At 40.8% G+C, this 27,547-nt stretch overlaps 1 protein-coding gene across 2 annotated transcripts in view; it reads right to left on the reverse strand.

The window, feature by feature from the left end:
* Positions 1 to 4,462: 4,462 nt before the first annotated feature.
* Positions 4,463 to 27,547, reverse strand: part of CLIC5 (chloride intracellular channel 5) — a 79,693-nt gene continuing 56,608 nt past the window's right edge. For both annotated transcript variants that reach the window (XM_048298746.1, XM_048298747.1), the window contains exons 5-6: positions 15,891 to 16,072; positions 4,463 to 13,637 (exon numbers count right to left, since the gene is read on the reverse strand). In XM_048298746.1, coding sequence (XP_048154703.1) covers positions 13,470 to 13,637; positions 15,891 to 16,072 — 350 coding nt within the window. In that variant the 3' untranslated portion in view covers positions 4,463 to 13,469. The remainder of the gene's footprint in view (positions 13,638 to 15,890; positions 16,073 to 27,547) is intronic.

The raw sequence follows: 27,547 nt of genomic DNA on the forward strand, positions 1-27,547 counted from the left end.
TTTTTTCTTTAACATTGTTATGTTCCCACAAACTCCTCTTTTCCTGTCCCCACCCTTCCCCCGCTCCCCTTTCTGATTAGTTCAACATCCACGCTGACAATGAAAAGCTAAAGCTGCTGCTTTATGAATAAAGATTTTACCCCATACACCATAAATATGAGTGCTGGTTGCAGAACAAGGCATCCAACTGGCTCTGACAGCTGTGGGGCTCTCCCTGGGGAATCATGCCAGTGGCAAAGGATAGGGAATATTCCCAGCAGAGTGGGCAGGCAGCACAACTCTGTCTGTGGTGTGATAAATAACCTTCTGAGGACTTGGGATTCAGCAGAGGTGTGGTGCCAAAGCCAGCTGGTCCTGTGGCAGTTCAAATTCCAACTGCACTGATTTTCTGCAATCATTAAGGACGATAAGGGAAAACCCAGAATTAAAACCCACTGCTCAGAGGCAAGGATGTCACTGTACATGTGTGCATGTATAGATAGGTGTGCATACATGTACAAAACATTATACAAAGCAGAACTACAGTAAAGCATTACTATACTTGCAAAATCAGTCCAGAGTCAGGAAAGATCAAACACTGCTCATCTGCCCCAAATTTCTTACTTTTTGTATGCAGCCTTGGTGGTGGCACTGGGACCTGAGGCAAGAGCTGAGGGGCAGGAGCTTCTGAGCACTCACAGCTGCACTTGGAACTGTAACCCAAATACCTGCCTTTACTACTTAGTGTATATGTGTATATATATTTATACATTTATATATATAAATACGCATGTGTATCTTGGCTCAGGCCATCTAGTACCCTCCCAAACTAACCTTTGAAATCAGTTGGAAGCTCATTTGTCTGGAGGGTGTTTCTAACAAGCCATTTGCAGGCATCTGTTCAGTTGAGGAGGGTAAACCAGTAGGGACAGGAGACATTTCGTGCCACTTTGTCCCAGAGATTGGGAGTGATCCTAGTACATTGAATTTACTGGTACAGCAGTTCCCTGAAATCACAGCACAGTGCAAAAATCACATCTTAAATAGGTGAAACAGAGCATCTAAAGTGAAAATCCGTCTCTGAAGTTTTCAGTCTAGATTCCCATGCTGTGAAACATCATCCCGTGCCCCTTGGGAACACATGAAGTGATCTGATGAACGTTTGTGAAGCAGTCACAAGCAACACTGCTGCAGAAAGCACATGATACCTTGACTATTTTGAAGAGTTTCCTAACAGGCTGAGCAATAAGGAATAAAGAAGGCCCAGCACCACTCTGAGCCAAGAAAACAAATTGCATCACCCGTTCAGGGCATCGACGGGGCAGGAGCTGTGCAGGATGTGGTGCATGAGCTGATGAAAGCTGGTACCACAACCCATCCACACCAGGAGTTGGATGAGGATTACATGAGTGACCTGAACTCCAGCAGGTTCTTCAAAGTCCTTCCCTTGGCACCAATAATGTTCTTTAATGTTGTTTCAACAAAGGGTTGAGGGAAGGGGGACTTCTTGAAATAAATTCTGTCTCACACTTCCCAGTGAATGTACTTCCATCCAGCTTTTCCATAAACCTGTGGCTTTCAGTGTGAGGGAACCAGAAGAAATCCCCTCTATTACTTCTGCTCTAGAAATCAGGAGCATAAGGGTTACAAGTCTTACGTATGCACTAAAGAAAACACCCTTTCTTCTTGTTTTTGGCAGTTTAGGCTTTTGAAACTGCTGCACCTTCTTCCCTATGGCATTAAATTCCCCTTTGCATTCTGCAGTGCTGATTTAGGGAGAAACTTAAACAGATTAAAGTCTGTTTAAGCACCCAAGAGAGAAGGGTTGCATTTCCCTCTAGTTGCTGAACAACAGGGCGGGTTGGAAATTTGCCACCAGCTGCTGGCATGGCCATGCTGGGCTCTGGGATGGTGGAGGAGCCAGTTCTAGTCCTGCTGAGGAGTGACTAGACTGCGGGTTTTCCTTTTCCTCCAGGCTTCTCCAGAGAAAGGCTAGATCCTGTCAGCGGTGGCTGAATATTGGCCAGATTATGGGGCATGTGGGTATAGCCTATATTTATTTTTTTAAAGTATATATTTGTTTGATGTTTTGCAAGCATCTGCTTAAGATTTCTGTGCTTATCTAACAGGAGGAAAGAGGCCGTTCTTCCCAAAGCCAATTCAGTGCAAGAAAATGTCATAACACTGCTGGGCCCCTTCGTTTCATCCTTCGCCAGAGGGACTCCATAGTTCCTCTGCTGCTCCTTGGAAAGCCAAGAAGCGAAGGCTGGCAATTAAAGGCATCTGCTGGGCTCATGAAAGGAAAGGCATGCACGAGATATGAAGGATGGATGACACCTGAAATGTCTAAACTCTTGCCTGGCGCAGACTGGACCGATTGCAGCATGTCTAGCAGGACGTGTGGAGTGTTATGTCAGGTATTGAGATAAAAAAGAGAACTGAAACTAAACCCTCCTTGACAAAGCTTCCCCACAACCCATTCCTAAAGGAAGAGGTGCCAGCAGCTCTGTGGAGCCCATCAAGGGCTCTATTTTTTACATGGCAAGTAGGAAGACACAGCAGTACAAATCCCTGTCAGATAGAGCGATTGCCTGGGTCGAAGTGATCTTTCAGAGGCCGAATGACCAAAAAAATGACCAGCAGCAGTGAGACATTGCTGTGGAAAGAGGAAGGCTTTGGCTTTGTTCAGAGCAAATGCATAAGGAATGATAAAATAAAGACAGGAAAAATGATACGTGATCCAGGTTGTTACTCACCCCATTTTTCATCATTCAGATCTGCAATCACAATCACTTATCCACAGAAATCACTTATTTTACACAGCGCCTAATGGATCTGATGCACTCGGTTTTACTACCCTAAAACATCACCTAGGCCAGTGTCCAGAGAGCCTGAGACCAGTGTTAGGTTTGTTTGTACAATGAGAGGAAACAGAGCTATAGGGAATAATTTTTAATTAAATAAACACTAAAAAACCACCAGTGTCAAACATTTTTTGTGTATGGTCAGTAGGAGAAACTCCAAGGGTTGGGGCTCCTGGCACCACTCTGTGAATTATTTGGTACTGACCACTACCAGAGATGCTCATCAGGATGGAGCAATCTCATACCCGTGGTTCTGGCAGGACAGTGACATGCTGGAGCTGTGCAAAGTGTGGGTTCCTATGAGAAAATGCACAGCAGTGTCCCCAGTCAGCCATAACAGTGCATAGCAACCCTCAGCAGCTGAGTGACTGAACAGCAAAGTTGAACTTCCATTCAGGACTGGCTAGAAAATAGTCAAAAAATATATATATTTATTAGTTCTTTGATACATCTGATGGTGAGTCTTTTAGATTCCCTGGTTTTCCTTCATGCTGCCATGACTGGAGAGAAAGGGAAAGATCACATCTGCTATGAAGCTGCACCTGGGTGTTTGCACATTTAGAGCTTACTCCAAAAGCAATCAGCCAGGGCGGACTCCTACAGTGCTGGACAAGTGAAAGGGTATTTCAGCACTAGTTAGAGCAGAAATATTAGGCTGGCACTTACCACTTTGGGTCTGGAGAATTTGGAACAGATGCCCATTTTTATATCACACACAACATCAAAAGAGATGTGGTACCAGAACAAGGCAGGACTAGAGAGATGTGGCCCTCTGGGTACAATCTTTGGTCCAGAAGAGAAGTTGACGTGTAAATTCAGAGAAATCCTGCTTGTTCCTCTCCAGTTGCAGCTGCTGGATGATGAACTCTTCTTTCAGATGGAATGTGATTCCCTGTCATTTCCCATGAGAGGGATTCCGAGCCTCTGTATCTAAAGCATCTCTGGAATTGGTTTTCTTTGGGGAAGCTAAATTCAAAGTTCTGTGCTGGAATTCAGTTTACAATACTTCACATTTGTGCATTGTAATCCCAGAAAGGACATCCTGGAGCCAAGGCACCCGACCCTCGCGTGGCTGTGTCTAATCTCTCACAGCAGAAACAATGTAAGAAATGAGGCAAATGGAAACCCACTTCCTGACGGACTTTCTCTCAACCCAGGCATTTAGAAACTTCTTGACTTGGAAATTGCTTCCGAAGTTTCGTGTTTAACAACACAAATGGATCTGTTCTTCAGGAAGTTGGTATGTCCATATTTGAAGCCCATATTCATTTTGATCTGCACAGCATCATCCAGTAAAGGGCTCCAAAGTTTAATTACACATTGAGTAAAAAGTTTATTCTTTCTGATTGCTTTAAGCTTGCTGCTTGATTATTTCATTAGGAAGACATAACCTCTGATATGCAAAATAGTGAATAGTCACACCCCATTTTGCCCTGTCCATTATTTTATAGATGTGCATCATAACCCCCCCAGTTCTCATATACCATTCTTAGAGTAAGGAATGACTATAGCTGTATTCAAGCTCTGAGCACACTTTTTTTTTCTTGCAGGCAAAGAAAAGTTGCCTGTTTCAAAAAAAACAATTAACAAAATTAAACAAAAGTTCAGCCATAACCCAATGAGAAAATAAACCACTTTTATTCAAATTATCAGGTGTTAATCACTCTTGGAATATAAGTATAAACAGTTCCAATTCAGGAAGGTGGGTTTCTTCATTTAACACATACTCATTTGAAGGATACAAAAGAAATATTTGCTTATATATTCAAAGGCCTAAAATGAAACAATGAGCAGATACATTTTTTTGTGTTTAAAAATTAAATTAACTCTTTTTTCAATAATAAAATATACTACCTATTATACAAAAAGGACATTATTTTATTCACAGTTGACAGAGTAGTCTCACAATCATAATATTAAAGGTGAACTGCAATGACATTTTAGTAATATTTTTCCTATTATTGTAGACTATGAGGGTTAGAGCAGCACACAAAGGCCCTAATCAGGGTCCTGTCACATAAGGAGCTGCACATGCAGAGAACAAATACATAGTTCCTACCCCAAAAGGTAGCAATCTAATCTAAAATTGCACATTAAGAGAGGCTGTTCCTTGACTGAAAAACACAAGTATGCAAAGGGATTTTATCCTGGCTCTCTTTCTTATCTGATGGAGACCCCTGGATGCACAGTTACTTTTCACTGTCAGACACCATAAAATAGTTGTTTACAAATAAATTACTTTTCTTTGAAGCTTACCAGGTGTCAGTTTAAAGACCTGAGTTTATGCTTTCTCCATAAGGGTTCCTGATCGTGCTTTTAGCCCAGTACTTCAGGTGGGAGTCCTGAAGCCATTAGGCATTTCTGGGATTAATGACATTTTGGAGGAGAAAATCCAGTTGTGAACTCAGGCCCTGACCAGTATCTAAATATTTGAGTGTCCTTTCAAATGAGCTATTTTTGCCTGTATAACATGCTGAAGAGGTACCATGTCTGATCATCACGTCATGGTTCACTGCCCAAATTTTGCCCTTGAATGTCAGTGCAGTTTTTAAGCAACTGTGGGTCCATTGGGGCTATGCAGGTCTCTGCACAGGTTGCTCATGCACTGATAGGAAACTTGTCCACATATCTCTTAAGACTTCCAGACTGGTTCCTGCCATCAGTGGGCTCCCCTTCCTCACTTTAAACCTCAGACCCCCTCAAAGTAACCAGAATTGTGCCCCAAATGAGTCAGGATTTGAAAGCAAGTAGGTCTGGGAGGGGGAAAAAGCACTTCTGCTCACACCCAAATCTTACTATGCAACTTGGTTTTGATCTTCAGGCTTTAGAACTGAAACCAGGTTACAAAAATAAATCTATTGATCTCTCGATCATAATTTTCTAGGAAATACACAGCAGGACCCTTCATTAAAAAAAAAAAAGGGAAGGACAAAAGGTAGCAAAGGGAGGTTACCATCATAGCTCTGAGGGTTTGCACAGATGAGGACCCATCCTCCAGGAACCAAACCAAGCAGCTGTTGGGAATTTGTTCATAGCCTCTGAAAACACAGTCAGGAGCAAAAGCTGTCAGGTTTGCATCAGGAAAGAGGGTTGGGTTGGGGATTGGGGTTTTTCACCCCAAATTCTTACTGTTAATACTGCCCAGCAATTTCCATCACTAAACAACACAACATACTCCTGGTTTCTTCGAAACACAAGGCTTAGAAACAGAACAGGCATTGGAAATGAGAAGTGAGGCAGCAGCGGGGCAGCTCGGTGCACTTAAGGGAACATTTTTAAGCCATTTAGCAGGAGTTTATTGCTCCAGCACTGGAGACTTTGAGCATTCAAGCACGACAGGGTGTGCATTGTTGTGCCAGAACTACCCGCCCTGGGTGTGTGTGGTGTGGGGCAAGAGGCCAAGGGCTGTGTTTAAACGCACCCGCACGAGAAATGCGATTTAGGCAGAACAAAGCACACTCCTGTTGTGCCTCCCTGTGATTATAAAATAGATCTGTGTCATTATAAATAGAAAATGACTGGTGACAAAGATGCTGCTTTGACTCACTTCTGAGGCCAAGCTCCTTCGCTGCGGTTCCTGATGTCAGACCAATTTAGCGGCTGTGCTGCAGGCGAATGTGTCTGGTTTGGGGTTAGCCAGTCCACATCTCTTGATGGCTTAATCTCATTTTAAAACAGCAGGGGATTCACTGTGGTCCTTTGCAAGCATGGCTCCTTCACCCAAGGACGGCTCCGGACACCTTCAAAACACATTATGCCCACGGCAAGGCTCAGATTGCTAAACAGCAAATTACCTTGTCCTCCAAGGGAGTGCCAAACTTTCGGGGTCTGTGAAGTTGAGATCCTGCTTCCACACAACTAAGTGGTGTGGTTCGTGTTTATTCCAGTGGGAACCAAATCAAAGACATAGAAATAATCGTGCTGTTTCAAGAGTGTAAGTTTTCCTCTTTATGCCACCTTCCATCCCAACAAACTTCACAGCATTATTGAATTAAATAATGCAGATAAATACTCTGAAAATATATATATGTGTATGTATATATATAGTTTTTGCGTTGTACAATAGGTAATTTAAAAGAACCCAAAAAAACAAACACAAACCCTAAAAACTCAAACCAGAAACTAGAACTGAATCTGAAGCCCCTATTGCAGTATCTGGAATATTCTGTTTGCTTACTCCTAAGCATGTTCCTTAAAACAAACTGCAATCTTTCTGCTTCAATAATTTAATCAGAATCCCACTTCCATTTGTATTTTATACTGCAATTTATTCCCAAAGCTGGGGATAACCTCTCATTTCCTGAAAGCTCTTAAAAACTTTCTTAATGAAAGTGTAGAGAAATCTGCTGTTTGCAAATTCTACTTACTTATTGCTTACTTTCAAACTAAAGTAGTTAATTTAATGAAGGAGGAAAAAAAAGGAGTGAAAAAGACTAATTTGGTGCCCGTAGCCATTTCCCAAATTCTTCAGTTTATAGACCTAGAGAGACAGGGAAAGAGCAACTTCTCAGCAGTGCAGTAGAATAGGCTAAAATGACCCTCTGAAACCCAAGCAATTCTGGGAATTAAAGGATGTTCACTCCTCTTATGATTCTACACTGCACACTGCTTTTAGGGCTCCCAGTAGTACCCATTAGCAATAGCCAAGCTTTTCTGCTTTAATTTAATTTAATTTAATTTCCACCAACAAATTCCACCCTGTGGTGAGAATTGACAGTATCATGTTGAGAACCATTAAAGCATATTTGGATTGTTTTCACTTCATGTATACATAAAAAAAAAAAAAATCCCCCACCCTTCTTAGCTTTCTTTAGAGAAGCCACTTCATAATAAGAGTGAGGCAGACACAATGGAGGCATCGTTGTGCTGTGGGATACCACCATAGGGAGTGTGGTTGGAGATACAGCAGAACATGCCTTGGCATTACACTGCCAGCATAGCCTGCTCCCAGCTCCACTCTGAAACCCCCCATGGGACCAGAACAGAGCCTGGCAGCACCACTCGTGTCCCTCCAGTTGCCACCTGGTGTCCTCCTTCTGCACTAAGACCCTTTATGTCACTGCTGCTTCCTTTTCTTCCTGGGTGTACGCTGTTCTCTCTGCACTAGAAACATCTTCATGCTTATGCCGCCTTTGGCTTTACTGGGAATTCCTATTGGGAATTCCCCCACTGGGAATTTTGCCACCAGATTTCAAAGGGAAGAGAATAATAACGCCCTTCGTTAAAACAGGCTTTTCTGTCATGACTTCTAGGCCCCTCTCCAGGCAGGCAGGCAAGCACATGTTTAACATTAAACACATCAGTAGTCCCTATTCACATGCTGGAAGCCAGAAATGCTCATTAGCACTGGATCATGGCTCCAGCTGAGCTCTAACACTTCAGACAGGGAGCCGGGCAGGAGGAAAGGTGGCCCTCAAACCTTTCATCACGGTTGCACCATCTCTGGTGGAGCAGTTTCGGCCCCTCCAGCGGGTGGTGGGTCCCCTTGGCAGCAGAGGCATGACCTGCTGAGCTGTGACAATGTCACCATTCAGAGCTGCTTAGCTGATGAGCACAGCTCAAATACACCACATTCAAACGTATCCTGGGGAGTGTTTTCAGGATTAGCATTTCTCCAGTGAATGGTGAAAGGGGAATGATTTGGGGCAACAGGGGAATAAGATGATTGCTACAGTCTCTGAGAGGCTGCTGAATCCTATCTGGGGAGTGCCTGAGGGGTTACACGTGATTCCACAGGCTTTTATGTCACGTGTTAAAAAATGGACAGATCAAGCTTTGGAAAATAGCATTGGATGGGGTTTCTGGGCCTTTCTGGGGCCGAGTGCTGTCTGGAATGTGGGACAAGGAAATAAAGCAGCTGAATGCTCTCTGCTTTCCCTGCATGTGAGCTGGAAGGGGAGAAAAGGGAACAGGACTCCTCTTTTCACTGCTGAGCACTGTCATAGTCCAGGGTCCAAACCAGCACATCCCTCCTGAAAGGAGGAAATGGGAAATTTGTGACTTAGAGGGAACATGTCTACTACCTCAGAGAAACCCCTAGGCAAAGCCACCCTCAACATGCTGCCTTGCTCCTGTCTGTACTGAAATTCACAGTCCAGACTAAACAGTATATCACTCCTGGTTAAAGTATCCCAGATGAAAAGACACTTTTTTTTTTTTTTTAATGCTTTTAATACTGTTTTCTAAAAAAAGAAAAAAAAAAAAGAAAAATCATTACCTCCTTCAACTTCTCAACAAGTATAAACCTCACAGCTTTCCTGCCTCCTCTGGAATTACTAAGTCATTGCAGACATCAAAATTAATGAAGAGAAGAAAGATTCAGCAAAAAGGCAAAATCTCACTGGAAAAATATTTCTTACTATCAAAAGTAATTCAAGAATAATAAATACATCTAGAAGAGTAATAAACAAAGGAAAATTTCCTGATGCTTAAAAGAATACACATGAAGAAGGACACAAGAGTTTTGGGGTATTTTTTCTTTAAAACACCTATTCATTTTTTAAAAAAATAATGCTTCCATGTGCTTCTGGTTTTACAGGAGTGTGATTTCCACTGGCTAAATTTTTGCAATACTTTCAACTCAGCTAATTAGCCAAACTCAGGTGATGCAGACAGGGGGCTTCATCCTACCAGATGGAAGGGTTACACTAAAACACAGTTTTCCATGTGTCTATCCACAAGAATCCTGCTACTAATCACTGAGGAAATGGTTATGACTAACTTGGAACTGAATTTGAGCACAGACAAGGGAGGGAGAAAGGTGTTGAGGGGTTAAAATAAAATAAATATATATTTTTAAATAAATGTTATATGGAATTCAGCTGAGTTTCTTGTAGGAAACAAACCTGTCTATTTTCCTTGTGCTATAGACTGTCATTCCCCCCCTGGCAGTGGCTTTTCAGTTGATGCAAGCAGAGGAGTAACCTGTAGCTCTGTATTCTACACTAGACCTGATAAAGCAATATCATTATATGATTTCTATAGGAAAAAATGTTTCTCAGAAGCCCTAGTTTAAACAGACTTTAAAAGGATACTCTTAGTCCTACCTGTGCTGCAAAATGACCTCCTGGCAATTCAAACAATCTAACAGAGAGTAAGGGTAACTAATCTATGGGATCCTCAAGAACTCCCATACCACTGCTAATAGAAGAAAAATCAATATTCATTCCAATATGAATAGAGTGTTGGATTGACTGAGCAGGGAGCTTTGAAATAAATATCTAAGAAATGTTTGGATGAAATGGACATCTTCACAGACATTTGGTCTTCATTTCTGAAATGTAGATGATTAAATCCACATTGTTGGCTTCTTCCCTCTCTGCACTATGTCTTTCTTTACATCTTGCAAAAAAATTTATGAACAAAGTTATTGTAAATCTGCAATGTCTGTCTTGTCACTTAGATTCTTTTCAAAAATGCTGCCTTGCCAATGTAGATATAGAATCCTGTATGATTAATATTTATTACTTATAATTCTAAATACAATGGAATACAAAAATACTCTGCCTAAAGGAGTCTGGAGCCCTTTAAAATCTCATTGGTGATGGATCCTGAGTCTTGAGAACTGAGCTCAAAATCTTAGCAAAACACTTTTCTATGTAGGATTTCCAGTATTTCCTGCTTCTGGCTATGGATAAAGCCAAAAAGCACAAAGGTGAGTGAAAGTTACAGATCTGAAAAGATGAGCTTGAATTTCAAACCCAAATAAAGGTCAGGGAATGCCTGAACCTGTCCCTAATCTTGGATCAGCCTATAATAAAGTTATGAGTAAAATGCAAAGCTAGGATGCAGAGTGAGAACTGAATTCAGACAGAACCGGCACCATAACTGAAAACTGCTCCATTTCCCTCTAATATTTTCTCATATCCATCATTATATTTTATCTAGATATTTTGGAATATTGCATGAAAAATGAAACTATTTAAGGATTTTTTTGTAATTAATTTAAAAAATATTAGCCTGTGGACTTTCAGATTTTATTATGAAATCTTAAAAAGTTTTTTAAGAACATGGAAATCATCTTAGAAAAAGCTCATTGCATTTATAGATCATTTTCTTTTTGATATAAGCCCAACCATTATTAAACATAATTTTTTAAAAACAGATGCAGTTTGAGGTCACTGAAATAAACTGTGATTTGGCCCTCTTGTATGAAAAACAAAACCAACCATATAAGAGCATTTCAGAACTATGAGATTCAGCAAAATGATGAAGATTCTGAGAAGGAAATCAGGGCAGACCCTGGTTCACCTGCCTGAGATCTGCTGCATGTTTGCACAGTCTTCTTTTAGGAGCTAAATATAATAAGCAGAGAACAAGAATCTGCATCTTCTTCCATGCCTTTTATTCAAAGATTCACTGCAACTGTGACTAAACAAAGCTACTGATTGAAGTGCAAACCTGGGAAAAGACAACTGAGAAAAATGTAGTTTGTGTTGATTGACAGGGTCATATTGAAAGTAAAAAATCCCCAGGACCATTGATCAGAGAGAAGACTTTCCACTAGGAATAAATTTTCAGAGCTTTGCTAATAACACTTTTCTAAACTGACTGAACCGTCCTGACCCATGTGCTGAGTGAAAACAAAAACCAGAAAGACAGAAAGAAAGGATCAAGTCAATTAAGATAAATAAATAAATAAATAATTGCAGGAATTTTAAAAAAGAAAAAAAGGAAAATAATATCACAATAATTCCAATCTCATGAAGAAATGTTTTTAACAAGCCACATGTGCTTGTGCAGACACTTCTAATCTCATTAGATTTTTCTGGCTGCTATTAGTGTTCTCTGAGCCAGCTGATTTCTCAGCAATATTTTAAAGAGTGCAAACCTTTGCCCTCCAGTCTAGCCAATGCTAAAATAGCCCATTCTAGGAGAAGACTTGGGAGTTCATGGATTTTCTTCCAAGGTTTTGAAAGTTCAGAACAAATTGACCATTGCATGCAAAACAATAGTCAACTGCAAACTCTCTTCAGTCAATGAACAACATTCTGCTCCCAGCTGGGTTAGTGTGAAAAGTGGAATTATCCCACCAAAGCAAAAGGATGGTTTCAGATTGTCATCAGCATCACACGGCAGAGCCTGACTTTCAATGTTGTTCCACATTCCCAGCTCTCTGGCTGGAAACAAGTCTGCTGTGAGGTTCCCCTTGGTCACAGCTTACCAGCTTTGGGTTCCCCTCAAATCAGTGCAGCTCTAGTAGCTCTGATCAGAAGAGGAGCCACATTAGGTTACAGCTCACCTTCACTTTATCTTTTAAAACAGGAATAAATCTCCCCCAAACTGAAACCTCTGAGCCATGTGCTCTGCTGTACATACTGGAGCACAAGAGTTTCAAGTGAAAGAGCTGTCATTCTGAATTTGCTAAAGGAACGGGCAAACAATCACTAGGGTAAAGCAGAAGTGCCAGGCAGACACCGCAGACAGAGCAAAATCATCTCTTTTAGAAGAAAACCTAATTCAGAATCTTGGAACCTGGATCAATAAAGCCTGGACGAGCGGAATTGAGGCATCATGCATGGATTTCTGCTAGCACACTTGCTGAATTCCTGGCTGGAAACATGCCTCTCACTATGCCAGCCTGGCCTCATTGAGGCTCTCACAGCAAACTCCTCCTGGGGTGAGATGATGAGCACTTGAAAGTGACCCATCTGGAACCCAAGGCGACAAAAGCACTTCCCCTGCCTGGAATCCGTGTGCAGCGACAGCTTCCCACTGCTGATCCAAGTTTCCCAAGATAGCAATTATAAAGGAACTGGCAACCATACAGTCAAGACGACAATATCCTACGTGGTTTGGTTTGCTGTGCCAATTCCCTCTGTGGGTGCTGGAGTCAATCTGCTGCCCCTGTTATTGCTGTGTCTGTCTGTCTCTACCAACCAGCAGATCCACTGGGCATTTTGGCACAGGCCCTGCTCTTCCAAGGGCTGCCTGCTCAATTGCTCATTCACTGTCTTTTGCTTTAAACATTCAGATCCAACACCACCATGCAAATTTTATGCAGAGTAGCATCTGCAAGTCTGACATATTCACTCAGGCTTCCCCCTCTTGCGCCAAGTTAAAAATAAATACCCAATAAACTCCTGGGCCTGCTAAGACACAAGATGCATTCAGAGAGTTTATTTAAATATAACTGCTAAGAGCATTTCTGCTTTAGGGTCAAACTCCTATTTTCCCCCTCTCTCTCTCGTATTTTGTTCATGCCTCAAGGATCTTAATAGAACTGCGGAAAAAAAGCGTCCTTGAAATAACCTAGAGAAGAACCAGTTCTATGTGTTCCTAACTCTCTTACCTGAAATTTCAGCTATTTTTAAAACTCTAAAGAATACAGGTAGTGATGTACCCCCAACACAGAACAAGAAACTAGTCAAGTGGGCTCATTTCTAATACTGATTGCAAATAATACTAGTTGAGCCAGATCTTGGATTAGACTTCAAAGGGTCTCCACCCCCCCACACGAGCTGCCTTCTCTCTTCTCCAGGGAGAGGCAGATTTGTCCCTGCCCAATACACTTGGAACAGGTGAAGTCATAGGGATGCCAACCAGACAACATAAGGATAAAGTACATCTTAAGGCAACAAGGAGCAGAGTCTGTAAAAGGGGATACTGAGCCACGGCTGGGGACAATTAGGACTTGCTGAGCCTCTTGGCCACATCTGCATAGGCTTGCTCGATTTCTTTGTCTGCTGCACAGGTGTTGGTGAACTCGTCCCTGGTGTAGGCATTCTTCAGGTACCGCCACAGCCCCGTCATCTCCGCCGGGAACTCGAAGTTGCGGTATTTCTTTGCAACAATCTAAAGAAAAGATAAAACACAGGAAAAAAAACCACCTCACTGGTGATGTATCTCCAGATTCCTTCTTAGGGAGCTTCTTCCTCTTTTCTGTCATATAATTGATAGCAAACGAGAGGAATGTTTGGAGAATTGGGGACTTCCAGAAAAGCCTGAGAAGTGACTGCTGGTTGTCCTCTACCTTGCAAGGCTGCTGCTTGGCCTAAGGACACTCTAAAGCAACAACCTGGCTACTGTCACCAAATTGCAACTGTTATGGTACTTGAATTTCATTGATTTTACCATATTAGGGGTTTTGGGGGTTTTTTACAAGTCTTAAGTACCTCACTTAAAGCTGAGAAACCACATAAGAAGGGGCTGAATCATAAAAAGCAAGAAAGATTTAAGAGAAAGGCATTAGTAATGATAATAACATGTTTTCATATTAATTGTTATATTTAACATTATTTTATATATGTATATGGTATTATATTTTTAATATATGTAATATATTTTGCCTGGCCAATTGTGTCAGAGGATATAAGCACCTACAGCTGTTGGAAGGCTGTCTCCGTGTTCATGAAAAGGAAAAATTCAGGGTGGTATGGGCACCATGGTTAGGAAACCATGATCTAATCTAACAGATTTAGCATCTATTAGAAACAGGAGCATTGGGGTAAACTGAGGGAGAAAATGGTTATTTCAAGACTTTTTAGACTAGGAAATTGTCTATCAAGGCAATTTTTTGATTTCTAAAAACACTCAGGCCCTTATTCAGGAAAATAGTTAAGTGCATACTTAATTTTAAGCACCTGTACAGTCCCATTGAAGTCAATGGGATTAATGTGTACTTAAAGCTAGTTGGTTGGTTAAGTACCTTGCTGGATTGGGATATTTCAGTTTCCCTATAAGAATATACCATATAGAATAAGCTTGTGGTGACAGAGTGAACTAGCTGATAGGAAGGGATGGATTAGCTAATTTAATGTGTGCTTCCAATCTCTAATTTTTCTGACAGTATAAAATTGTTCCTGGGCATAAATTACATACATATGTGCCACAGAGTTCCCCTTTATTTTTAAAGCACATGGTAGAGCTGTTTTCCATCTCAGATTTCTTAGGATAGTCATGTTCTCAGAAATAACTGTGATTTGTTTTTATTACCAGGATCCATTTTGTATATGCAAGCCCAAATCCTGTCCTAAACTGCATTTAATTAAGCATTCTTGCCTTCCATTATGCTTCACACGCATATGGGGAAGATAAAACCTGCTGAGCAACTTAAGTCAACATTTTCAAAATTTCCAACACACATCTTCCATCAAATGAAAAAATAATTTACCCTTTTCTTCTATCTGTAAAATGCTTTTCAGGCAATATCCTATGGCTATGCTTGTCTGAGAAAAAATTTAATTCTCTTTTGACATCTTTCATTTCATCCCCAGGAGACAAGAACCAGTGAGGGGCCACACATTCATTTTGCATTGTCTGACTCCAACGTCGCCAATGAAGACGAGCCAGAAAAAGTGCTAAACCTGTGAGGATATTATCACATTTCTTACCTGGTGACTTATGTGCTTTTTAACTTTTTTTTTTCCTTTTTGCATGTGTGCAGTCAGCTCCCAGGCTCAGTTTATGTTTTGGCTCACAGAGCCAAATTAGATGCATGACTTGGCTTTAATTCCTAGCTCGCTAGCTTGCCAAGGTCTGCCAGGTACTTGGGTTATTCTAAAGCAACATGTCATCTGATAAATTAAATAAATGCAACATTTAGAAGTCAAGATGATGTACATGATTTGCACTATACCAGCAACCATAGTATATCTTAAATCCTGGACCTTGGCAGTGACTTTGATTTGTTAACTTCTCTGTGTGAAATACCAGATGGAATAAATATTCCCCAAAGAGATGGACTGCTGCTCTTAAGTTACAAATGGGTGGGAACTGACTAAAGATTTGACATGTTTCTTAAGGGTATTAGGAACTAATTAATATGAAATGCTGCTGTTACTTGCAGCAGGGTAAAAATAAAGAGACAAGACACCTAGAACTTAATATTGTCTTCACCACTATATTAGTGATGGGACAATTTTCCCATGTACTAAATGTAAGTTCCTTTAGTTAACCTGTAGGAAACACTGACAAGCAAAAGTGTGTTTCAAACTGCTCTTCTAAGTCTCTCTGCTGAAATACACATTGGCTTTAGCACTCAGCTGTCAGAGCAAGGCACATCAGTGTCAGATAAGGCTTCTTTGACGATCTCATGATATCTTTTACCTTGACAACGTGGAGTTTGGGCAGAAGGTTGCAGTCAGCAAGCGTCAGGTCATCTCCATCCAGAAACTTGCGTTTAGATACTTTCTCCTCTTCAGTGCTGTCTGCATCAATCTCCTCTGGCAGGGGAGTTCTCAGGTAATCATCCAGCTTCTTCAGAGCCTTCACCAAGCCCCTTTCAAGAGCTTGCCCAAAAAAAAGCAAAGAATAAGTGATTAGGGCAGGATAAGAATTGTTAATAAACACTCATTTTCAATGGCTACAGTAGTGCCTAGAAAAAAGCCAAGAACCAATTTCTTTGCTGTTAATTTGTGCTCCAAAGCCTACACAATCCAATGGCAAAGTAGCCCAGCAAGGTATGTCTGCCTGAGGGTAAAGCTCATCCTGCAATGGGAAAAGGGACACAGGGACCTTGGTGTGCCATGTCTTCTCCTGACAAACAACAAAAAGCATGAAAGAGATCACAGAAAGAAAAAAACAACTTGTCAATATGATACACCAAAAAACCACATATTCCCTATGATATTCTTCTGGTCTGTTGAAAGCCATCACACAGGAACTGGAACGCTGTACACTGCTCCTTCATTTTTCTAACCAGCCATGTAGGACTGCAATGAAGAAGAATTTTCTAGCATTACTTCAGCTCTGTCAAGCCTTAGTTTTACTTCTTTCAACCCCCTTCCAGAGTAATTAAAGGCAATAGCAGTAATTCCAAAGATGCTAACCAGAGCTCCGTGCAGCTGAAAGATATACTACAAATTAGATATTAGCCAGTGTCAAAATTCCCATTTAACTCTGGTTCAGCTTGGGTGCAAATGCTCTTTTTGAGAGATCTCAAATAGGGTCTCTCAATGGAAAGGAGACTCCAGACCTCTTAGTTCAGTTACTGAAGATCACGTCCCACACTGCTGCCATCTCCAACAAATTCCAGTCTTCAAATGCCATGTAGACCTCTACAGCAGAGTGGAAATTTTTCACCCAGGCAAGGAATTTGTGTTCTTATGCTTCACTCTCAGGATAACAGAAAAATTTGCTTGAAATAATGCACTTACAAAAACCTGAATAACTCTGTGCAGATTTGTGTCTTACTTAAACTGCAAACACTTGGGGGAAAGAAGGGTCTTCTGTGTTTCTGTTTGAAGGGTGAAAAGCATGATGGAGTCCTGGTCCCCCACAAGTGCCCCAAAGTGCTAAAGCAACATAAATAAGAAACAGCAAGAATTTACAATGTGAAAAAATAACAACATGACTTTTGGGCTTAGGGCCAGAATTTCAGCTGGTGAAAATTACCTGCAGTGATTTATACCTGCTGCAGATGTAGGCTGGAGTCAGTATTAATGGCTTAATACTGTAAAATCTTATGTCTCTGAGTAACTTACTGCCACTGAACTTAGGGGAGAGTTACTCAGGTGATGTAGCACTACAAGGCCTATGGAGATAAAGTCCAAGGAGCAATGGGTTCAAACTGAAACAGGGGAAATTTGGTTGATTATATGCAAGAAATTCTTGACTGTGAAATAGTGAGGCACTGGAACAGGCTGCCCAGAAAAGCTGTGGCCCCATTCCTGGCAGTGCTCAAAGCCAGGTTGGATGGGGCTTGGAGCAAACTGGGATAGTGGGAGGTGTCCATGGCAGGGGGGCACAACTAGATGGTCTTTAAGGTGTTTTCCAACCCAAACAATTCTATGATTCTATGGTTCTAAATATATTTATGGACCACAACAGGCACTCTAAAGGGCTGCAGCAATCACCTTTCACAGAGAGCCTTCCTGGCACAGGTAACTCCACAGGCTTTGCTGTCAGCTACCCCTGTGCTTTTGGCACAGGGAGAAAGGCAGCACATCCAGGGCCACTGAGAGAGCAGGAGCTGAACACCACAGAACATGATTTCTCTGCTGCCCTAACATCCATTAAACCTGTGCCAGCAGTGGAAGTCAGATTAAGCCGCTTGATGCTTTGCTCCCACTGAAGCCTCTTGGCCCAGCACCAGGGAACCACACCAGCTCTTTTGTGGCTGACTCTGAGACACAGTGGCAAACCCTGGCTTAATTGATTGACTGGAGAAATGACTGTGATCCCACTGAAAACACCCCCACAAACATAGCAGGGAGGGAAGGAATTTTATTTCTGAAAGCAGAGCATCTAAAGCAACTGAAGTGCTGCCATCCATAAAACAAAAGTGTTGCTATCCCTCATTTAATCAATTCAAATTGAATTTTGACACTGACATTCTACTGTCAGATGCTGGCAGTGGTGCCTTTAATTGCCTGCAGCTGTCCTGCCTTACAACTTCCACAGGAGGGTAGGAACTGTGGAGTGTGGCAGCACTCAAAGGATTTACTGATCTCTTTTTGGTTTGACCTGTAACACCTGTTGAATAGACAGTTCTGCTTCTCTTGGTCAGCCTCAGACTGTGTCCTCTTACAGTGTGTTCATGTAGAGACAATGGACTCAAATTACTGTGATTTAATTCAATTTTGTTCATCTGGATTTTAGAGAACTGGCTCAACACTGACCACTTTCCAGTATTCCCTTCACCCAGCAGGACTGTTGGTTCTCCAAGTCATCTGAGCAATATTCCAGCGTCAGGAGGATGTTTGATGCTTTATGCTAACCATAAGGGTCAGTCAGGTGTGTGCATGGAGACAGGAGCAGCAGGTGAGGTGTGTTTATGTAACTTTTCTGGAACTTATTAGGGTTTGGGGTGGGTTTTTTTGCTCTCATTGCTCTATCAAAGTGTGTCACAGCTGTCCCAAAAACAATGCCTGGAGTGAAGCCTGTTTGTGACAGTGAGAAAAACATCTATCTGAATTCATACTTGGCACTTGCATATGACAGCTTTAGGCCAGAAATAAGCATATGTTCAGGGTTCAATACATCTGTGACCTAATTCACAGGCTCTGCTGGAACCCACAGGATCCTGACATCTCACAAGGAAATCACCACACGGTCAGGACCATCTTCTATCCTGGAAGTCAAGAACTGAACAACTACTTGTGACACCAATGACCCCATTTATTTAATTAAAACTCTTCTGATTCTATTAAACCTCTCAGAACAGTCTGGAAAATAGAAAAAAAGTGAGTAAGAGAAAACTGCTCTCCTTCCAATTAAATAGTGAAAAAAATTTGAAAAACTAAGAGAATTAAAGTAAAAAAATTGCCATATCAAATGGATTTTAGGTGCACAGGGTCACATTTTTAAAGACTGTCAATTCCAAGGCATTTTTTGAAATCCATGTGCAAATATCCATGTTGCAAATCCTACTTTGTAAGATCCCCTGACACATTCAGATTTATCTATATGATTCAAAATCTTACATTCCTTGAGAAGGTACTTGGGGAATTCCCCACTCAAGGGGGATTCACTTTCTCTCTTACCTGGTAGATATTTAGGCATAATGTGAAAGGTGAAAAATTGTGAATGGAGACCAGGAAACAACCTCTTCAGAATAGCCTACAGCTCTGAATGTTCTGGGACTCTTCCTGAGGAAAGAACTGCCTGGGCTCACATTTCTGACCAAACCCAGCTTGGATTAATTCCTTAACTTGGATTTAATTCCAAACTTCTCATACTATGGCTATTTCATGAAAATCTGGATGACTACATTGTTTCCACTGAGAAGACAGGGGAGAGGATGCACTCACCAGGGCAGGGGCCATGTGAACACGTCACAGCACCAGACTGGATGAAGACATTTAAAAATATGTGAAGAACTAAAAAATTTCTAATTCCCCATTTGTGAGAGTATCACCCACAGTGAATTTCAGAAGTGGCTAAGCACCTAACTCCATTGGCAACTTGTCCTCTGGGAAACATCATTAAATAACTAAATAGGTTTGCTGATAACAGCTAATAGGTGGGATTAATCTTCCCTGAAGTGAGTAATTAAAAGAATATCTTTGAATTAAACACCCTGAGAGCTTCCTCTGTGTTCAGTGGAGTTTTCTCTTACACACTTGGTCTTGGTGACCCCAAAATGAGCTGTAGGGAGAACTTTTCCTGAAGTGTCTAACCTCACTCTTGCATTTTCTTGGTAATGTCAGAGAGGAGAATTCAATATTACAACACCAAGTAGAACCAGGCCTGAGTATGCAGCTCTGTACTGCTTTCGAAATTTCTACTTCCAATTGCTTCCCCACCCTGCAGACTTTCAGTAGGAACTTAGGGATCCCAAATGTGACCAGCTCTGAGAAAGAAGCCCTGTCATCAGCTTATCCATGCAACAGATGAAATGTCTGAACTCCTGGAAACCATTTTTCTGGACAGTGGAATCACCAAGCACAAAGGCACCAGCATCATACTGCTTCCACTGGGATTATTTAATATAATCTCAAATTCCAAGAAGTTCTACCCACTTATATACAAAATCTATGGTGGAACCATCTCTCTCAGACTTCTCTACTTCATTCTGAGCTACTTATGTAGCCAAAGACAACTTCTAGCAATCACGGTCCTGCCCTGTCATCCCACCAATAGTAAACAACAATATTAATAAAAAAAAAACTTCATGAGCTTTTTGTGATTTTTCTTCTCCCTTCAAAACTATGATTTTAAACAACTTTACTTAAGAATCCTGAGTTAGAAGCCAGAAAAATAGCACTTTCCAACCTCAAAGCAACCACAGAACACTTAATGAATGTATTACCATCTGTCAAATGCACAGGGTGAGGTTCAATTTAGCTGATGATACCTAATTCACAATGATGTTCTGTTTTCAGCAGAAGGTTACTTGATGTTGAACAATGAAATTAACAAATTCTGATATGCACAGAAATACAAATAATGTAACAAAAGTTAATATTGGCAAAACTGGGCTCTCGGTTACACTGACGTAAAAGAAGAGTAACGCTGCATTGTCAACAAGCTATTCCATATTTACTCCAGATCAACCAAGAACAGACTTTGGCTCTGTTACTCAAATTTTCAAGCAAAAACTTCCTTAAACTATTAGCCTGTGCAACTGTTTCCAGGAGATGGAGAGAAATCCTTGTGCTTTGAAGTACTTATACTACATCTGAACAAAACATTGGAAAATGTAATGCATGGAGCAATCCTGCAAGCCAAGCAGAAGGCCAGATGACAAAGATTCATTAATAGGTACTCAGGGTGAAATTTTGGCTATCCTGAAGCCCATGGAAGTTTTGCTTCATTGTTGACTTCAGTGGGGTTAGGATTTCTCCAGCAGCTTTTAAAGCCAAAAGATACTATTATAATCAGTTCATCTGACCCCTGAAATAATACCGACCATAAAACTTCCAGCGTCATCAGTCATTTCCATCTCTGTTTTCAGTGGGTCAAATAAGGCTGAAGCAAAATGGAAAGTAACTAGAAAGTAGTAAAAGAAAAATGGTTCGGAAAAAGTAAAACCAATTCAGGCTGCCCACACCCACAGCGTTTGCAGAGGTCAGGCAAGGACTCTTTTTCCCCTTCCTTGAACTCCAAATATTTCCTTCCTTGCTTAATGCTGGGACAAGGAGAAACAGCAAAGCAGACAAAGCACATAAACACCAATCTCTGTGGCCTGAACGAGCCACTGGAAGGCAAATAATTCCATCCTAAAATAGTAGCCTAGGAAAAGCCAAATTACCACCAGAGGAGCCTCAATCTCTCCTTCACTCTCTCTCCCACTCTCTCTCATAGGCTGACTGGATACCTAAATTTAAAATAGCTAAAATGAGGTGAGGTGACTCCTTTTTTATGTGTTTGTGGGGAACCTCTTGCAGGATAAGGATTTCACTTGATAGTTATTATGGAAAGAAATGCAAGGCATAGAGGGCACAATCAGAGTACTAAGAACAATAGATTTTTAAGCAAATTGAACATAAAAACTACTTGATTTATGTGAAAAGAGCAAAAATAGTTAATTTTTTAAACAAACATTAAGCAAAATAATGCAATATTTCCAAACAAACACGAAAACAAGAAAGTCATGTTTGGGGACGGTTGGTTAAGTAAGTCATGCCTAGACATCCAATTGTTTTCACGTCAGTTTTTAAATGTTGGTAATCTTAAAAACTAACATATCATTTCCAAATTAAAACGAGAATAACCTTCTGTTTCAAAAAGTTTGAGAGAAAATACTTTTACCTTCCAAAGCAAGTTATTATTCACAAAATTCCACCCACATGTGCCAATAAATCAGGTTACCCACACCACCCATGGCATTTTTCTTAAATAAAACTTTTGTCACAAAACATTTTCTCCAAGTCAAGGACAAATATATGTAGCCCTATTTCTAAGTGATTATCCCTGTGACAATAAGGCTACAAAGTCATTGGAGGCCAGCAACAACATCTTGTCTTTTGTAGCCAACACCTGAAACTACCTGAGGCTGACCTTGGCACAACTGCAAGGTTCTTAATTGTCAAGCCTAGGCAAGTTCAACAAACCATGATCCATGTAAAAAAATGAATGATTCCTGCTGCTACCCTTGACCACTGATTGATGTTTTCCCTTTTTACTGCTTTCTTCCACTGCCCTCCAGTAAGATTTATCCTGTAACACACGCAAATGAACTTGGTGAAATACACAATGAGGGAAAAGGGGGAACAGTACATAAATATTCACAGTCTCAATCAAACAATCTGAGATTTATTTTTCCTTTAAAAAAATAAACCACCTTTCCTGATCACTTCCAGATTCACAGTTTGATATTGTATGAGACCCAATACTGTTCTCTGCTAGGAGAGGGGAACCAGCTAAGAAACAGCAATTTAAGGTAAGAAAATAGTATCATTCTACTAGCCTGACAGTCTGATTAAAATCCAAGGATTCATATTTTCAGTCTCTTTTTTCTCCATCCTGCTCATTTCTTTTTTTCAGGCTGGCTCAAGAGAGTATTGTAACTTTAATCTGTATAGATTAATTCTTTTCCATGGAGGGCTGTGACTGCAATACACGTGACTCTGTACTCCATATTGAATAGTTTATCTTCCCCTCTTTCAAGGGGGAATTTCAATAAAATGCTTGAGATCTGAGTGCTGCCTTGATTTCTTCTGTCCAGCCATTTAGGAGTCAGGTGCCTTGTCTGAGCTGGTTCTGTAGGTTCCCTCTCTGCTCAGAGGGACTGAGCCTCTCCAGAGGGTAATTCCATCCAACTGCCGGAGACACCTGATTCAAACCAGAGTGACTCACTCCACACATGCCCTTCTTGCTGCAGGAATTACACATGAAACCTAAAGGACTAGCTCAGACTAGACACCTCACTTTCAGGGAGGTGAAGTCAGGCAAGATGAATCCTAACCTTTGAATATAATTCCACAGTTCACCCAAGTGATCTAGGATAATACCTCCAGTTTTTTTAAAAGTTACTTAAATATTAGGGTTTACCCCCCACAGGGCAAATACATTGCCAATTTGAGCATTGCAGCATTCTTTCCTGGCATGTTTCTGCCTCATAAACTCCCCAGCTCTGTCTGAGCAGCAAATGAGTGGGAGGTCACTGAGAGAGCCATTGGAAATGCACAGGAGGATGAAGGTTGTGTGCTCCCATGCACCCGAGGCATTTAGATGCCTAAGTCTGGGCCAAAGGGAGTTTCTGGGGTGATTCAGCTCTCCTATTAAAGATGTTCCACTCCAGATAAATAATTCAATATTCACTGGAAAAGAGTCTTGTACATGTTCCCACAATAAAGGTGAATGCCCACACAGCCATGTGGAAGAGCTGTGATCTGTCTGTCTCTACCCACTTAATGAATCAACAAATACCTGTTTGTGTACACAGAAGAGAAATGAATTATTGTTTCTTTTTCCTCAACTCCACTTTCTCCTGGTTTTGGGTTATTTTAGGGGACAAAGGCCCATGTTCATCCTCCAGACAAGTCAGAACTGGGATGTGAAAAAGGGTTTTTTACTCCTGGTCAGTGTAGGGATGAGCTAACACCAGGAGGGGTGTGAGTCACACCAACACAGGGGCACACATGGAAACAGCCACACAACTCTAGTCAAAAATCACCTTTCAGACATGATCTGAACCAGGCATAAACAGGGACATATTTTCCATAGATGTAGGCACATGGATTTTGTTCTGTATATGTGCAGAGAAATGGAGGTGCTAAGCCCCAGGCTTCATCCAGGACTCAGAGGAGCATGGAGTTGACACAGCTGAGGGACACCCAAAGCACCCTCAGAAACCTGGACGCATCAAAAATCTGTTCATTTGCTTATGGGTAAGATTCCCCTTGCCTAACTTCAGCCATCTTATTGTTAGGTAATTAGTCTAACCTAATTGTTCAAGTCTCCCTTATAGCTGGCAATCAAGGACCGGCACCTCCAAAGGAAATTCTCCCAATTTTAGACCCATATTTTAAGAAAAATCAAACTGTCCTTTAGAAATTCATTGATGTCTCTCTCCATTGATCAGAAATAAACAAGGACTTTTGAATGATTAATGTATAACTTTTAGACAGATTTAGGTGAGATGATCCCTCCCTTATCATCTCTCTTCTCTTCCCTTCTCACCCTATCTACAGACTGATGATGTGGATTGATTGATTGATTGATTGATTCATTCATTCATTCAGGCTTCACTCAAAAAGTCTGGAATATTTTGACAGATGTGTCTCAAAACCTCCATAGAAGGAATGAGAGAGACTAGGAGCTCGATTCTCAGCTACCTTTTCCTAAGATAGAGAACAATGATCCAAGGATTAAGAGGTTACTTGGATTTAGAGACCTGAGTGTCTTCTTCTCACAAGCTTTTCTATATGGCCTTATAAAAATAATTTAAATCATTTTCCTTGAAACTTCCTCTATACAAAATAAAAATACTCTTTGGCTACAAACTTTACATTAGTAAAGCAGTAATGCACTAGCTGTGGACTGGTTTCAGGTTAGAGAGGGATAAATAGTAAATTTAGCAACAAGAAAAGGCATCTTGGCATCTTCCTATTTTTGTGATACCATCTATCCTACTCCCAGATTAAACCTAGCAAAGCAGGTGAATCAATAATGCCTTAAAAAGTAAATTAAACATGTTTTTCAAGCATCCAGAAAGATTGTTTTGACTTGTTTCTTTTTTTTCCTGAAATCTCAGGTTTCCTCCTTCCCTTCTCTTATCCAGTTTTACAATGGAGGAAAGAAATAAATGCAATACCTGTAACATTATCATGAAGAATGTGGTCAGAGCACCTTCATATGCTGGTTTTTAAGAAGAAAACCCAGGTGTTCAAATGACACCAAAGAAAAGCTTAATTTCCAAGTCTCTTAGGAGTCCAAGCGACCCTGAGGGCAGGAAGCAAGTGAATGTAAAACTACTGGCCTACAAGTGCCCCAGGAAGAACAGCATCGAACCTGTGTTTCACAAGTCATTGTGACTCTGTAGCAGCACGTAAGGGACAAGCAGCACTTCTAGGGCACGTTGCCGAGGGCCTAATCCTGACCTCTGCCATGTTAATCTTGTGCAGGTGTCCCTAAAGCAACTGCAGACAAGCAGAAGCTGATTTGCATCAGGAACTCGGAAATAAATAAATTAATAAATAAATAAAATCAAGCTTTGCAGATTATAAACACACGTTCTTTATAGTATGAGGTTGTCGCTCCGATACCTCAATTTTTAAGTGTGTTCACTCAGAGTGTATACTTTTGGTTTACTACCAAAGAGCAAATAAGATGATTCTGGGACTAACAAAGGAAAACTACATGGATCGATCTTAATTCAAGTAAGAGTAAAGTGAGCTTCTGGTAGTGAGTGCAGCTGGGCTTTAGCAGCAGTGCTGTGGTGACCCCTTGTGTTCCAAGATTTAAGCAAAGACATTTGTTCCTGTACAGGGTGTTGGTGCTTGACTCTCTAATATCAATTTCTTCCAATTCCAGGCATGTAGAATAATAAAGTCTGCTTCTTTTTACACCCGGATAATCCCAATTGCATTCCACTGATTTCAACTGTGTTATTTATTTCCAGCATCGGTGAAGACACAAGAGGGGGAGACACAGCAATGCCTAGCTAGCAGCACCTGAGGATGAAATTTGAAAGCTATTAAGTTCTCAAATCCCTCAGTTCACTTAGAAAATCTCGGTCTCAAATAGATTTATTTAATATTTCCAAATTTTCTGTCTTCTGCATTCAAAAATGGCTACTGTGACAAAAAGCCATGAGATTATGAGATTTACAAATTACTCACATCTTAATTCTTTCCCATTGTTTCTCTGTCTTTGAGATTTTTTTGTTTCAAGCCCCATGAAATGACTTAGGAATCATCGTGATTATGCGTCAACTTAACCTCCCTGAAAGGAGCAGAAGCAAAATCAGTTATAATTAAGTCTGGATGTATGAAAGTAATTCAAGTATTAGTAGGGAGGTCACATTGCCTCTGTTGCAACTGAGCTGTTGTGGCAAGTATTAAAAACATTTTTCCCAGTTCTGGTGTCCCCAGTTAAAAAAAAGGCATTGGGAATTCCAGCAAGAGGTCAAAGGAAAGCAATAAGACAGTGCTCAAGGACTGGAAAAAAGTCTCAAAGACCAAATACACTTCAGTGCACCAAGGACACTTCAGTTTCTCCTGTTCTATGCTCAATCAAATCAAATAATTTTAAAGATGAAACATTAACATGTTTGCTCAATGGGCAAAACTGACTGGGATGTGATTGGTAGCAGATGATAGTGAATAACCCAAAGAGCCTTCTGGTCTCAAAGTCCATGAAATTCAGATTACTTTTTTCTGCAATCTGAGGAACTAGGATATTTTTACAAGAATTATTTCTCTAATTCCCGTTTTGTCACCTCATTTCTAGCACTGTTTTCAAGCTGAAAGTCAATGACTTAAGATCTATCTAGTGAAGAAACTTAGCAACACTTATTTTCATTTGTCTCATTCTTCTTTTCCCTTTTATTTCATGAAGAACATTTGCATGCATAAACAAACAAACAAACAAAACACAAAAAAAAAACAACAACAAAAAAAAACTGTTTAGGGAAAAACAGATCCTGGGCTAATGCTTTTCCCTTTGAGGTCATGAACAGTTTTGCAAACTGACTCCTAGGAGCCAGTCACTGGGCTCTCTACCATGTGATAACTTGCAATGGCTAAATATAAGCCTGTGAACAATCATGTCTGGACATCAAGATCAGCTGGATGTTTAAACCCAAACATTTGGTTATATAAGATTTGGACAATGAACTGAGCAAGGCCATAGCTTCATCTAAGTCCTTGCTGTGGGGAACATACTTAAGATACACCAAGTCTATCTCACCGAAGGGAGATATCCACCAGGACAAAACCATAGAGCAATGAAGTTAAAACTCAATTCTAAATAATAATGTAATTTAGGCCTCCCATTCCAGCAGTGAGATGCTTAATTCCTCCCAGGACTGCTGCCACCAGATTGCTCTAATCCACTTCCAGCTGTGCTACTGCTCCTGTGTGCGAGCATGGGAGCTCAGCTGGGAAACAGAACAAAGCATCCCAGTAAAGCCAGCAGCACTTGGAGGAATATTCAAACACACAGGGGGAAATAATTCCCTCTTGAAAGAGAGCGTCTGCCAACTACTGTTCCCATTGCAAGTGTTTTAGTCTAGGCCTGGCCTTGCATATAGGCCCTGACTCAGCAAGGGCTTGAGAACATGCTTTAATTTCATCATGTCATTAACCTTGTTGACTTCAGCATGTTCTATAACTTTAATTCATATAAATACATATATTCTTTCATTTGTTTTTCTC

This window comes from Corvus hawaiiensis, chromosome 3 (genome assembly GCF_020740725.1).
Source record: "Corvus hawaiiensis isolate bCorHaw1 chromosome 3, bCorHaw1.pri.cur, whole genome shotgun sequence".
In the NCBI taxonomy this organism is placed as follows: domain Eukaryota; kingdom Metazoa; phylum Chordata; class Aves; order Passeriformes; family Corvidae; genus Corvus; species Corvus hawaiiensis.